The 14,840-nt window shown below is 39.4% G+C and overlaps 1 protein-coding gene across 4 annotated transcripts in view; it reads right to left on the bottom strand.

The window, feature by feature from the left end:
- Positions 1-369: 369 nt before the first annotated feature.
- Positions 370-14,840, bottom strand: part of khdrbs2 (KH domain containing, RNA binding, signal transduction associated 2) — an 80,312-nt gene continuing 65,841 nt past the window's right edge. For 2 of the 4 annotated variants that reach the window (XR_013901076.1, XR_013901075.1), the window contains 5 exons: positions 8,980-9,076; positions 6,468-6,520; positions 4,086-4,179; positions 2,959-3,026; positions 370-1,085 (listed from right to left, as the gene is read on the bottom strand). Coding sequence is in view for 2 of the 4 variants with exons in the window: in XM_026189986.2 (XP_026045771.1) it covers positions 8,982-9,076 (95 nt within the window). In the remaining 2 variants the exon portion in view is untranslated. Of the gene's footprint in view, positions 1,086-2,958; positions 3,027-4,085; positions 4,180-6,467; positions 6,521-7,589; positions 9,077-14,840 lie in introns of those variants that run through there. The other 2 variants (XM_026189986.2, XM_080288106.1) reach the window with 1 other exon arrangement.

The following is a 14,840-nucleotide window of genomic DNA, read 5'->3' as shown; positions in this document are numbered from 1 at the left end:
GATCCTGACCCACTTTGGTGTCTTTGTGTTTCCGATATTTAGATCAAGTGATTTTTTTCAGGAAGATAAATGCCATGCTGTCTGACTGACTCTGTGGAGTCTATGTCATCGAGTGAATGAATTAAACAAATGTCAGAATGAGGGGGGGTGGTGGTGGATATTTTGACGAAACAAGTCTGCTGTTCATCTGAGCGGATTCACAACACCCCTTTCCACCCGAAAAGATAACACAAAGACGAACACCCGCATCAAATTTGAGTCGTTAAACCTGCGAGCTGTTTGACTTGAACACATCGCGAGAAGGTTTGGTGCGACTGGTTTATGAGACAATCGATTTATTGTTTTGTAAATCAAATACGAACACACAAATCCAGAAAGAAGACAGTCGTGAACATTTATTTGAATTGTAGGGAGCTTGTATTGCTTCTATCAATCTCAAGCGTTAATCACCGTGAACCATATGTAGAGCTGGAGACAGCACCGTTCATTATGACTACCACTTTGAAAATGACAAGAGGTGAGCTGTGACTGGCTGCTGGAGTGTATTGTGGAGGCAGTGACGGGTCGGGCCCGTAAAGTAGCTTTGACACTTGGCCAGAATGCCAGCAGTGGGCTCGACTTATTTAATGAACTAACATGTTCGTGTTGGCAGCCCTAACTGAAGCATTTATTAGAGAGCTGGGAACAGACACAGGGTGCACTCAGGTTGGTAATGACAACAGCCACCAAATGACAGCACCTTTAAATAAAATAAGGTGCAGTCGTGTTGAGACTTTTAAAAAAAAAATATATATATATTTTCACTTTAGGCCACAGCAAAATAAAAGAATACTGAACAGAAGTGACATTACGCCAAAAGTGCATTTCAAATATTAAAAATAAATGAATGGGACTTTTCAGCTCCAAAAACAGGAATCCTAGTTTTCTAACCTTGGGAGATTTTTACAGGTCAAAACTAAATAAATAAATAAAAGTCTGTATATATAATACACATGTAGTCTAAGGGCGTAAGCACACATAAAAACATTAAAAAAAAATATTGTCCACCAGGAGTGTGACCTGCTGTCTTCTTAGTGCACAGCAACCTGTAACACAAATAGAACAGAGGTAAATGGACTTGTGTACTGCTGGAAAAAAAAAAAAACTGATAAAAGTAAATAGTTGAAAAGCATTTTACAGGTTTGCTTTTTTGTAATATTCTACTTTCTTGGCAAGAATTGGATGAGAAGATTGACACTATGGTTGTGCTGCTACTCTAATTATAAAGCCTAGAATAAAAACTGGATTTTCCCAGTCAATCCTAGTCAATCAACCTGAAAATCAGGGAGGAAGGTCTTCTGAAGCTCACTAGTAGATTGAGTTACATAGATAGAGATATAGATAGCTTGCAGAATTAATGAAGAAATAGACTAAGTTAACCATTTTCTGCCTGTGTGGCATGGACCCTCTTTATCAGACTCTGAAATATGAATGAATGTTTCCCAAAATGTCAAATGATTCTTTTCTTTCTATACATCAATGAATGGAGCTATTCATGTGACAAACATGTAGTCGTGTCGTGTGAATGGATTCTGATTTGTATGACAGATGACACTTGTGTCCTTGGTGTGTAGCTGTTTGTTTGTTTATGCGGAGAGCCTTTGAGCCCCGAGTCTGACATTTTGGCTGGATGTGCATCAAATGCAGTGCGGTAATTCGCCTCCATCCACTGGCTGTCTCTTTATGAATCCCCCAGTTATAATCTGTCAACACGCGTCTGACATCCTGGGTGATGTTTTGTATAGAGACGCAGCTTTTAGCCGGAGACAATCAGCTCGTCCTTGAGATGGATATGGAAAGAGGTAGACCTCTTCTCTATCACCTAGACCTTTTCAAATGAGCTTTTTATTGTCTTGTTAAAAACAAATAGTTGCAATTACTTGAGAAAATAAGAAAGTGAGCACGAGAGCTGTCAATAAAGAGTGTGAAGCCATCGTTTGCTTGCACAGCTGCTTTACAGAATTAGCGACTAGCCTGCAGCATGTTGCATGTCTGTGAATGTCTCCGTCTCTCTCACAGCCAGTCTGAACCCATAAGCAGATGGTATCATTACACGACTGCAGAATGTGTTGATATAACTTCAAGCTGTGCAAGGACTATTTTCTATCATTTATATTTATACTTATTTTCCTGTCTGATTACCAAGTCAGTGATGACACTTCCAGAGTGTGACTTTGTACACCGCTTGGGAATGATAGAAAACAAACTTACCTTCTAGCTGTATTCTGTCTACTATATCTATTTATTTAGGTCTGTATAAGAAATAAATACAATATCATACAATTCAAACAATAAAGATGGGACACAGGACAGAACAGCCAGTCTGGTTTTGTCTGCAGTTCATCAGTTAATTTGCTTAATCTGCACAAAAAACATACAAATCCATAATGGTTTTATAGTATTTAGTAGGTTTTATGTATCAATATCATTTCTTGGCTGGACAAAATTCTTCTTTTTGTGCTTAGGTAAGCTAAAAAAAAGTGCTTTATAACTCCATTTTCTCACAGACCTGCTTTCAGCTAACTTGTGTTAAAAAAGCTTCATTGCAGTGAGTGTTTTACTTTTAGAGTGTTTTGGCCATTGTTACTGATGCCAGATTTTAACAGCGCTACCTCATCTGTTATAAACAACTACACAGGCCAACGGGAACTATAATGAAGAAGTAATATCAAAACAATCACTTGATGATTCCTCACAGAAATTATGGCTAACCTGCTTTAACACAGTTAAAGCAGGTTAGCCATAAAAGTTTGTGTTAATAAAAGTTTCCTGCTATACCTGCAAAACTGGAGAAAGATTTACCAGAGTGTGAGAATTTCCTTTTAAATATAAATCAGATCACCTCTTGATGAATAAATATGAACGAAAAGGTTAAAAAAAGAGCAAAGTAAATGATCATAGTTACCAGTATCTCCTTACCTATTTGTGATCTGTAATCTCTTTCCATCATGTTGCATCATCCCTTCTCTCCAAGTCCAAACTTATTTCTGTGTACAACAAACAGAGGAAAGAAATGATCTTTACTTTTTCATCAGCAAAGATGAAAATCCAAGAGAATCTTTACTGATTCGGCTTTTGTGTATTCTATTAGGAGTATTGAGGCTGCATAAACATTTTTGCTATAAAAAAAAAAGAGAGAAAAAACCAGCTGCTGGTTTTTATAGTGCCTGAGGCTGCAGCAAAGGTCTGCGCAATGTACAAGAATCACCATGGATACGTGCGTGGACTAATGGCATCTGAGGAGATGCAAAGACAACTGCAAAGTCTTCATGAGTTTAATTCTTTGTGCAAAGAAAAAAAAAGTCACAATGAATAATGACTCATTTAAAAAGATCCCTTTTGTAATCTCAGTGTGGGAGCAGTTTTATTAGCGGCATTCATTTTAAGAAATACATCAACATCCATAGCAGGCTTTGGGATTTCATCTCTTGGCTGGTCTTGAGCTGGCGGCAGGCTTGTTATGAAAATGGATCCGAGAGCGCTTCTGGCAAAGGGGGCATGAACATCACTGAGATGCACAGAGTTTCCAGCAGCAATGATTACTTCCAACTCATAGGTGCAGATAAACAGGAGAGCTAGTTTTAAGAGGAAAAGTACTACTGAAACTATTTTCGATTCATACTGCAAGTATAAAAATCTAACTTCAGCTATTTAATCTATAATTTATTCATAGCAGTCATGTAACCCCTGCACTTGTTCAAAGAAAAACTGAACAATCACATGTAATCCTTTTAATTAACTGCAGTATCGCTGAAATGTTTTCAATGAAAATGCTGTTTTCTGTGGGTTCATTTAATAAGACGCACAGTGCTGCGGCTCACTGCTAGCCTACAATATTACACTGTGAAAATAACCTTGGAAAATATCCTGTGTGACAATGCTACTGGTGACGTACAAATTGACGACATCTTGTGAATATTGCATTATGTTGACACAAACATTCTTTATATATGTTCCCCAAGTAAACATTTTCACCTTATTGCTTAGGGAGGCATTATATAGCTGTTTTGTCAGGTGATTTATGGAGGACGACACTGCGTACCTACCTAGATACTTCCCCGGCCAGTGAAGGACCTGAACTTGCTTGATGGCAAAGTGTAATCTTCAGGTCTGTAGGAGCCGTTTTCAATTTCTTCTGCTCTGGAGAAGAGTAAACAATGACAATGCAACAATTATGATTGTGTCTTAATTTTACAGTACATGACTTTTGTCAGAAATGTAGGACAATGTCAGTGTGGTAGTGTGAGGTATGTTTGAATGGCTTCTTGAAGAGGCTTGCTCAAAAGCAGTTCTTACCCCCGTCTATAGGTTATATATATGTCCATAATGGAAAGATGCACATCCACAATGTGAATCTCATATTCCACCTCATCCCAAAGGTGCTCTATTGTTTTGACATGTAGTAAATGTGGGGGCATTGTGGGTACAATGAACTGATTGACTTGTTCAAGAAACCAGTTTGAGCTCTGTGACATGACACATCAGATGATGGGTACACTGTGGTCATAAAGGGATCAGCAACAATACTCCGGTAGGCTGTGGTGTTTAAATAATGCCCAGTTGGCACTAAAGTCCCCAAAGAGTGCCAAGAAACTATTCTCCATACCATTACCTATGATACAAGGTAACCGGATCCATTCATGTTTACACCAAATTCTGACCCTACCATCTGGAAGTTACAGCACAAATCGAGACTTGTCTCACCATTGTTTACTGTCCAGTTTTGAGTGAACTGTAGCCTCAGTTTCCTGTTTTTTGCTGACAGGCGAGGAACCCAGTGTGGTCTTCTGCTGTTGTAGCACATCTGCTTTGAAGTTTGACATGTAAAATAAGAGATGCTCTTCTGCAAACCTTGGTTATTCGGTTACTTGGTTATTTAAGTTAGTCTAGTCTTTCTATCGGCTCTGAGCATTTTCGCCCAGAGATGTGCTGCTCATTGGATATTTTCTATTTACCGGACCATTTAAACCCTCGACATGCTTGTGTTCAGCAGGTTCTTGACCGTGCTTAAACACCTAAATGCACTGGGTATCTGCCATTTGGCTGTGATTAGATATTTGTGTTAATGAGCAGTTGAAAAGGTGTACATAATAAACTGGTTGGGTATAATAATAATAATAATAATAATAATAATAATAATAATAATAATAGTAAAAAGAATTAGAGACTAATAGAAACAGTTTTTGTCCTTGATTAAAAGCAGTATTTTTTCCCAGTGGGGACTTTTGCCCTTGGACGGATGGATGAATGAATGACATTCATAACGGTATGTGCAACTGTTGCGATGAAGGTCTTAGATAAAGCAATGTTAATAATTAGTAAATGCTACAGCTGTAATAAGCTGTGTGTGTATTATTGTGGAAATGCATAATCAAAAATGATTGTAGTGTGAGAGGTGAAAACTCTCGATTCTATTCTCAACGATTCAGCACTAATATAAACAACTACTGATGCTACATCTCACAAGGTGCATATATCTTGTTATGCATGACATGCACGGGTGTTACAAAACGCACCCTTCTATTGAAAAAAGTCAATAGAAGTGGACGAGTTATGAATAAGTCAGCAGGTATCTGACCATAGGGATTAAGCGGAACTGTATTTGCAGAGTAATAAAACAAAAACTGAAGTGAAAAATGCACACAGAGATACAATAAGAGCATTACTGAACAGCAGAAAGGAAATGTGCAATAACGGGTCCAGCTGAGACAAAAGCACGCAAGACTGACAGCATATAATCTTGGCAATAACACACACGTTGCTTTCTGCAACTCCAAAACCTCCCCCCTCATTTCTGCACATACAATTGACCTTAACATCTCGCCTTGCGCAGCGCAAATACTTCACTCTGAGCCAATCTCATACAGTCAGTACTCTACCATTCTTCTAATCAGATGATTAATTATTTCTAATTATATTGCAGTTTTAGTTAGATTCTGCTTCCTATACATCTTTTGTTTCCATTATTTTAATTGCATGTCTGTGCTTTATTGTGTTCTTAATGAGCTGTCAGACCTGTGAAAGCTCTCACACTTACAGCTAATGTAAACGAGCATTAATAGAGAATCTATCAGAATATTCCACGAGATGGAAATTATATTTCAATCCCTCAAGTGTGACACAGCCAGCCGCAAGAAAATATTGCTCTTAATCATAGAAATATAAACAAACATAATGTGGTTTATAATACTGTGGATAGTGAGCTAACGTTAAAATGAACATTCAGACATCAACATATATGAGTTTTCAGGTGGTTTTAATGTGTCACCTATGATTTCAAGTTAGCATTTAGAGTTTTTGCTGAATGTGCGAAAGGAATCCAGTGAAGAAACTTTCTAATCCTCTCCCAATTATGCCCCATTTACATGTTAAAAGTGTGAATCACTGATTATTTCTGCAACTGAGGTCGTGACAGTGTCTCCACTCACCTATTACATTCCTCTCCTCTTTGACCAAAACACACCGCGGTGTGTTTCCTTATCTACGGAGAAGAACAAATCAGCGTTATAAAGAATGAATCGGTCCTATGCATCATCGCTAGTCCACAAGTATAGAATGCATGCATGCAATATTTACACACAAGCCTTGTTACATTCCATCACTGTGAAAAAAGTAAACCAATTCAAGGTATTATAAAAGTGACATTTTATTAGAATTACTTTTATACCACCGATGTGGTGTTTAGTTTGCCGAACAATATTTTAGTGTCTTTTTATTAAAATTTATTCTCTCTTTTATAACAGCTGAATTCCTTGTGGATCTAGTTAGAGATGGGAAGGGATTTTAATTCAACAGTGCATTTATTTGGGGTTAAAACGGGCAGGTTTACTTTTTTTTAAGTGGAGGTTAGATTAGGATTATCATTAGGGTTACCTGCTTAGTGTTTAGTCTTCCTTTGAGTCCCGTGATCTACACTCTTAATGAGAGTCAGGCTTCAGGTGTACTAATCACAAAAGAGAATTCAAATTGCTAAATAGATCTCAGCTTCGATATTTAAAGAACGGAAAGTTACAGAGCAGGTTTCTCAGGTTAAATGACAGAAATGCAGAAAGGCGTTAGCAGAGACATTGATGAGTTGCTGAGGCCGTTGTTTTCCCCCCTCAGCAATGACATTCAATCAGAAGGTAAATACCAGCATCTAGATCCCGTATTGCCCACATGCTTTTCTTTAAGCTCCAAATGCTGAGAATTTTTAAGGCATTATTATGATAATATATGAGGACTTCTTACCTCTTTAAACGCCATATCAGAGTCAATCAGTGTCTGTTTAATGATGTACAACTTCAGAGAATGAATTAAGAACAGAAATTTATTAGTTTCTTAAGAAAGTGATCAGATATTCAAGGATAACATACGGTGTTTTACAAATGATTCATTTGGGACAGGTTGGTGGGTTTTCTTTATGAAACGAGTTAGCCGTTACCTGCAAGCAGATGTTAGGTTTTAGAAACAAGAAGCTTGAATTGCGTCACGTATCGCGTTAACAAACTGCAGAACAATAGCAATTTAATGCTTCACAGGCTGCTATTTAGAAAGTCTTACACACTGTGTTGGAGGTTTATGCTGTTTTTATTAAATGCCTTATGTACAAATACAGATTACACACAGAACAAAGCACGCATTAGAAATTACACACTGTACATTGCTTTCAACCAAAACTGTGTTTTGCACGATCATGATCTCACATCATTTTGTATCATTTAAAGTCACAACATGGCCTAGGGTAATTTTGCCTGATATTTCAACATTAAACATTTTTTTAGAAGAAAATTTTAGGTCATTTAGACACTCTGCACTCAGGTCTTCAACTCTTCTTCAGGATAGGTTTCCATTTGTTGCATTTAATGTTATTTGTGTTGTGGGGAGTGTTTAGACTTGCCGTTGGTTAGTTATAGTTTTTGCAAATCAAATCAAAGTTGCAGATTAGTTCTGTTCAGATAAAGTGAGAGAAAAGCAACAGTTTTTATTTTTACTAAACCAAATCATCAAAAAAGTGGAAAAAAAATTGCCTTGAAGAAATCAGTTTGAATTTCTCCATGAAGTAATTTAAACCAGACAGCAGCCACCAATCAGTGAACTCTGGAGAAAGGTTGAAGTTTTTAAAAAAAAAAACTTTTTCAAATTTAAAGTGAACACATTTTCTCCGTAGCTGTGGCTGGTTAAAGACTCATCGTGCCTGTAAAGTCACTGACAAAGAGCTAAGCTGGATTTTGTGGGCCGTTTTCCAAATTAGGAAAAAAGTGCCAATAGGGTTTGAATAACTTAAAAAAAAATACTCGCATAAGAGGGCAAAACTAATTTCCCCCTAGACAAACTCGTATTTGAAGAACAGGCACAACTAAAATGAGAAAAAGTTTTGCTTGTTTTCCACATCTAGTAGCGTGTCACGGTGGATAAAAACGGACATGGCATCACTGGATGTTTCGCAACACCACGAAAATGCCTCTATTATGTGGGGCACCGAAGTCTCCTTAGCAATTAAAGCAAGTAGAGAGACGCAGCAGAGTTTTGATAGGCTCTCTAAGTCAAATTATGTCTCTATGATTGCCTGCTTTAACACAGTGAACAGGGGTTGGCTATTAAACCTTAGTAATCACTACATTAAAGACACTAAATGGAAACCAACTAGTCACGCAAATCCCACAAGAATAAATCTGCAGATTAATGTTTTAGGGCAGAGGGAGCTGGAATGAAGGGCATTTAAACAGCCAAGAACAACCTTCCTGCATATGGATGAGAACTGTTAAGTGTCTCTTTTGTTAAAAAAAAGGCTCAAACATCAGTATACTGCAATAATTGTTGCTTTATGCGCTTTATGGGGGTGGGGATTTTCTTTTTACTTTCTGAAGAAGATGGGCCAAAAATAAAATAACTGTTACAACATTTATAATGGATTTAAAAAATAGATATAAATAGCTGAGAATTGGAGGTCTGGACCACCTTTAGTATCTGCCATAAGGATGTTTTCTGTAGCCTCCTCGCGTCAGCCGTAAAACAGGGGCTTTGAGACTGGCTCGGGTAGTTCCCCACTCCTCCTCTGCAGATTAAAGCAAACAAACGGTGGAAAAAAAGAGTTAAAAACGCATTGCAGAAAGCTGCTGCATTCACAACGGAAACGTCATGTCACAAAGGCAAACTGTCTCTCTTCTCTAGCCTCTCCTAAATCTATTTTACCAAAGACAAGAAAATTTAAGCAAGCAAATTATATCCCAGGTACTATGGGGGCTTCTCTTCACACAAAATTAATTTCATGAGCTCTTTGCCCTCTGACGGACCAACACTGAGATTCGACTGTCAGCAGCTCCTTCCTTAGAGCCAAATTACATAAAGATGCCCACCTCTGCTGCGAGGCACAACGCACCGCTCCCAAATAAGAAAGTGTTTATGAAGCAGAAAATCAAATCATTGCCCCGTTGGTTTAGGTTTGGTCTGACCTCAACACCCCAGTGCACAACTCATTGTGCTGAAAATGAATGAGCCCGCAGACCTGCTGTGGCATCCGGCTTATCGCCGTTGTCATGTGACAAGGTTGTAACTCGACTTCTGGTGATTTATGCAATTTTATTTAAATAGCAGTTTTAGATGTTTCTTAATGTTTTTAGTTGAAATCCAGAGACTCCTTTATAAAATTTGGAGCAGGTGCTGATTTGGAAATTGCAAACTGGCGTTTTTTTCTTCTTGTTTTTGGGCACAGCAAAGGTTAGTCAGCCGATAGTAACAGCTTTCTGGAATAAGCCTTTAAAGGCACATGCCCAAAAGGCAAAACAGTCCACCTCTGCAATAGGCACTGGTTAGCCCCATGAGCTTCCACTGGCACATTTACTCCTCTGGCCAAATGCAGCGAGGAGCCAGGAAGGTAGGAGGAATTTGATGCACACAGAAGTGGCTCCCTGGGTGAAGATGATTGCAAGTGGGCCGAAACCACAGTTTTCTTTTTCTTTCTCGGCTGTGAATTTTTTTTTGTATAGCAGTGCAGCAGTGTCAGCCAGGAAAGTGTGGTCAACACAACATTTTTTTCTTGTCAGGATTTACTTTAAATCAAATCAAAGGATTTTTGAGAATGTTTTCTTTCTATTCTACTATTTGCCCATGAATGTAGGGTATTACCTTTAGTAATGCTAATACTTTAGTGGGAACTGTCTTTAGTGAAAACTTCTCAAAATACAGAATGATGGATAGTGCTGACCAAAAAATCACTGGTGCTAGATATCATATAAAAATATGACACTATGGAGGCATGTGACACACGACACAGGAGCTCTAGTTTTACACTCCAACTTGATTCACCTCCAAACATAAACTGAGCATATTGCGCCCAAACACAGCAGAACCCTTCCTCCCAGCTTGGGTGTGAGTGGAGCCCTCTAATGGGTCGCCACACATGTCCCCCCTGAACACCCAAACAATCCAGGACCCGGGGCTTAATCAAACGTCCAGAACGGCTGAAACGGGGAGTCCGAGAACTGGCTGTGGGTCCACCAGGCCAGGAAAGACATGCTGAACCCTCTGCTGGCCGGACGAGCACCGGCGGGCACGGAGCGATCTCAGAGGGAGGGTCAGAGTCCAACGTCCCGGCAGCAGGTGGGCGGTCGCGGTAGGGGGCATGGGCCAGCACCACAGGAGCATTCTGCAGAACGTGTGCAGGCTTAAGGCGGTTCACTGAAACTACCTCCTACCGTCCCCCAAATCCAAAATAAAATGCTTGGGACCTGATGCAATAACCCGAAACGGGCTGTCGTAAAGCGGACGCAAGGGGGGTTGATGGGCGTCACGCCAAACCAAAATGAAAGGAGAAGATTCCAACGACTGCTGAACAAAAACATCTGGCATGCAGTGGTGCACCGGGCCAGTGACAGAAAAGGGGCCTCAGACGGTCGACCCAGTTACCACTCGTTAAAGAAGCACGGAGCGCGGCCTTGAGTGACTAGTGAAACCGCTCGCACATCCCGTTAGCCTGCGGGTGGTATGCCGTGGTGCGGTGGACCTTCCATCGCAGACCAAAGTTCCGACACAAACCGAGGGCCTCTGTCCGAGGTAATGTCAGCGGGGGGACCAAAACGCTTACTAGCCACGTGCTGAATGTCTGTAGTAAACGACTGAAAAAGGTGAGGGGCTGCCAGATGCCGGCAGTCAGGGGACCAGTCAGCGGGTACTCCTTCAATGCTTTAACCGAGGCGGGACGCGGAAAAGCTGCGACGGCTTGCACCTTGTCTGGCAACGGGACCACGCTACCATCGGAGATGCGGTGCCCCAGGAAATCCAGGACCGGTAAACCAAACTGGCACTTCGAAGGGTTCATGATCAGGATTCGTGCTGGCCACCAATATGTCATCCAGACAGACGAAAACGAAAGGTAGCCCACGCAAAACAGAGTCCATAAGTCGCTGAAAGGTCTGGGCGGCACCTTTCAACCCAAACGGCATGCGCAAAAACTCGAACAAACCAAAGGGGGTGATGACAGTGGTTTTCAGAACATCCTCAGCGCGCACTGGCACTTGGTGATATCCCTGCACCAAATCGATTTTGGAAAAAAATCGAGGTCCCGGCAAGATGGGCGGAAAAATCCTGGATGTGGGGAATCGGGTAACGGTTGTTCTCTGTAAGGTTGTTTAAATCCCCGTATTTTAAATCCCCACAAGGTTGCCACCGCCCATCTGGCTTGGGCACCATGTGAAGTGGAGAGGCCCAGGCGCTGTTCAAGCGTTGCACAATGCCCAGGCGCTCCATAGCCGCGAACTCCTCCCGAGCGACGGACAGTTTCATGGGGTTGAGGCGACATGCGCGGGCGAATACCGGGGTCCGACTGTGGGGATATAACACAGCAGCAGAACCCTTCCTCCCAGCTTGGGTGTGAGTGGTGCCCTCTAGTGGGTCGCCACAATATTAAACTCTTCTAAAGAGTCTTTAGGGCTGCATCTAACCAATATCTTCATTTTTACGTAATGCTTCAATTATTTAAACAATAAAAAAACAAACAAAAAAAATCAGAAGAACCAAAATATATTTGTTTTTATGTGAACAACAGTGAAAAATACAAAAGTGTTCACTTTATATTGATAGCAAAATACTACAGTAGTGGTCAGCAGCTTGTATACACTCATCATGGGCATGAATGTCATGGTAATTTTGGGATTTTACTGAATTCTTTGAACTTCTCTTTATCCGAGGTGTAATAATTGAACAGCATAGATCTTTAATAACTTTACAAAAGAAAGACTTGTGTTCACAAGTTTGAATTTATTTTTGACTGTGTAGATTTTCTCTTATCCACACAGAGTCAAAATTACAGGCTCAAATATATACATACACTTACTTAAATCTTTTAATAAGTGGTGCTCAAGGTTCTACAATTTACACAAGTTGGAAAAATCTCTCAGGGCCAAGATCATCAATTGAAACAATTGTACGTAATTTTGATGTGTAAGTGTTTACAATTAGGGTGTGTCACTACTTTACCAACCCAACTTTAAATGAAAAGAAAAGGTTCAGGATCAATAAATCTACCAACCTCCATAAACTGCAAACTGCTGAAACACCAGCATCACTGTATTGTGAGTTTGACATTGCCATGGGAAGAGAGAGCACATCGAAAAGTCAAATGCTGTCTGGAGAAGTTTTGTCTTTAGACAAGACAAAGATTGAGTTATTTAGTCAAAATGACAGGAGGAACTTTCAAGCATGTTGGTGGTAGCATCATAGTCTGGCTGTTTTGCTGCCACTGGTACTGGTACATGAGAAGGAGGATGCAAAGAAGTATTGGAACTACCTTCTCTATCTACAAATTAATATCTTTGATCAACAACTAGGCAGGCAGCTGAATTGTGGAAACAGTCGAATGATCCCAAAAACAGAACAAATTGATTCTGAAATGGATAAATTAGGCCAACATAAAGCTTACTTAATGGACTTCCCAAAGCTCCAACCTTCGCCTGTGCTTAAAAGCCGGCTCAATGCCAGGACACCAGCCAATTTAAAAGACCATTATCAATTCTGTTAAGAAGAGCGGTAAACTATCCAGCCACAATTATGCCTAAATAGTGCTGATGGCTACCAAAAGTGTCTGTTTGAGGTATAACTTATTAATGGACAGTTAGCCAAATATCAGTGGGGATATGGTATACATTTAAGCCTGTATGTACTCTTTTGATCCTGTGTGGATCACAGAAAATCCAAAATAAATTCAAACCTGTGGACCCAATTCTTTCTTTTTAAACTCATTAAATATGTATGCTGTATAATCATTCCACCCTGGAAAAAGAAAAGTTTGAAGAAGTCACAAAGAGCCCAAATTACCATGAAACAAATGCCCAACACTGTCTGTGTCATTCAGCCCTTCTGATCACATCTGTAGATTATGGTTGTGGTTATCTGTGGTTTTGTATTCTGATGTTGCCATCGTAGTTTTTTGATAACAGACATGAGAGCTGGCTGAAAAACAATGAACACTGAATCCATTTATAGTGGCAACTTTTCAGTGAAAAGTTAGCCAAACCCTGAAGCATACTCTGGTTTATCATCTATTTGAGTCTAAAAGAGAGTGTAATTAACAGAAATATGCATCATGTCTTATTAAACAAGTGCAATCAGACAGCACAACTCCCCCCAAAGGGCAAGGGCTATACTAAAACATTTATGTTTTATGCTAATGTCAGTATTGGTAATATTGAAATCCTGAATAATGACAGAGTTATTTTCACAGATTACTTGTGCTGATGTCAGCATTGCTAATATAGAAATGTAGTGTAGAACAAGGTTATTATCGTTAACGAAAACTAACGAAATAACGAAAACTAGAAGTGAAAAAACATTTTCGTTAACGGAAATAAAAATAAAAACAAAAAAAGGAAAACTAACTAAAACTGTAATGAGTGTTCACAAAACTAACTAAAATTAAATGAATTTATAGCAAAAATGTGTTTAGTTTTCATTGATGTGTGCGTGTCATACAATAGTCAAGGGTGAAAATGAAGTTTAGTTTCCAGATTTATTTCTTGCTGTCTAATTATGCCAGCAGGTGGCAGTACGTTAGTCGAGTCGTCTGTGTTGTTGCTCCGTCCACGCGCAGAATCATGTCAGGAAAAGTCGGGAGCAGTGTTGGTCAAGTTAGTTGAAAAAAGTAATCAGTAACTAATTACTGATTACTTCCCCCAAAAAGTAATCCTGTTACTTTACTGATTACTTATTTTTTTAAAGTAATTAATTACTTAGTTACTTAGTTACTTTTTAAAAACACGTTTTACAACCTGAATAGGTGATAAAGCGATAGATCTTTCAGCCCAATTCTACTTTTTCTACATAATCCATCATACAAAATGTAATCAAATGGAAAGGCCCCTTTTTAAAACTTGTTTTATTAGTTTTAATCTTTTAACTTTATGCATCAAGCAAAAATTTATTATATGCAACATTCTCTGACTGGAAGAAATTTGTTTAATATTTAAACCTATTTTCTGCACATTCCAGCACATAATTTTTTTTTGTGTATGTGTGTTTACACTCACTCTTTCAAATAGATGCAAGTAAAACACAGCAGAAAATAAATAAAATCAAAGAGTCCTGTTGCGGTCCTGTTGCTCTATTTTCACCTGTAAAGCAGGAGTGGGGTAGGCGGAGGTATACCCTGGTGCAGATGTGCCGCAGCAGTCAGTGGAAGAATCCACGAGTTTCTCTGTGAATTTCCCATCATGTTGTAGCGCACTCGGTGCTTGCTTGGAAGTTTAGGGGTTTTTTTCGCTGTAAAAAGAAGTTTTCTTCCCACGCACAACGGACACTAATGTTTTTGTCACTTTTTATGGAATCAA

Source organism: Astatotilapia calliptera, chromosome 13 (assembly GCF_964374335.1).
Source record: "Astatotilapia calliptera chromosome 13, fAstCal68.1, whole genome shotgun sequence".
Lineage (NCBI taxonomy): Eukaryota > Metazoa > Chordata > Actinopteri > Cichliformes > Cichlidae > Astatotilapia > Astatotilapia calliptera.
This window is presented reverse-complemented; position numbering and strand designations above follow the sequence as displayed.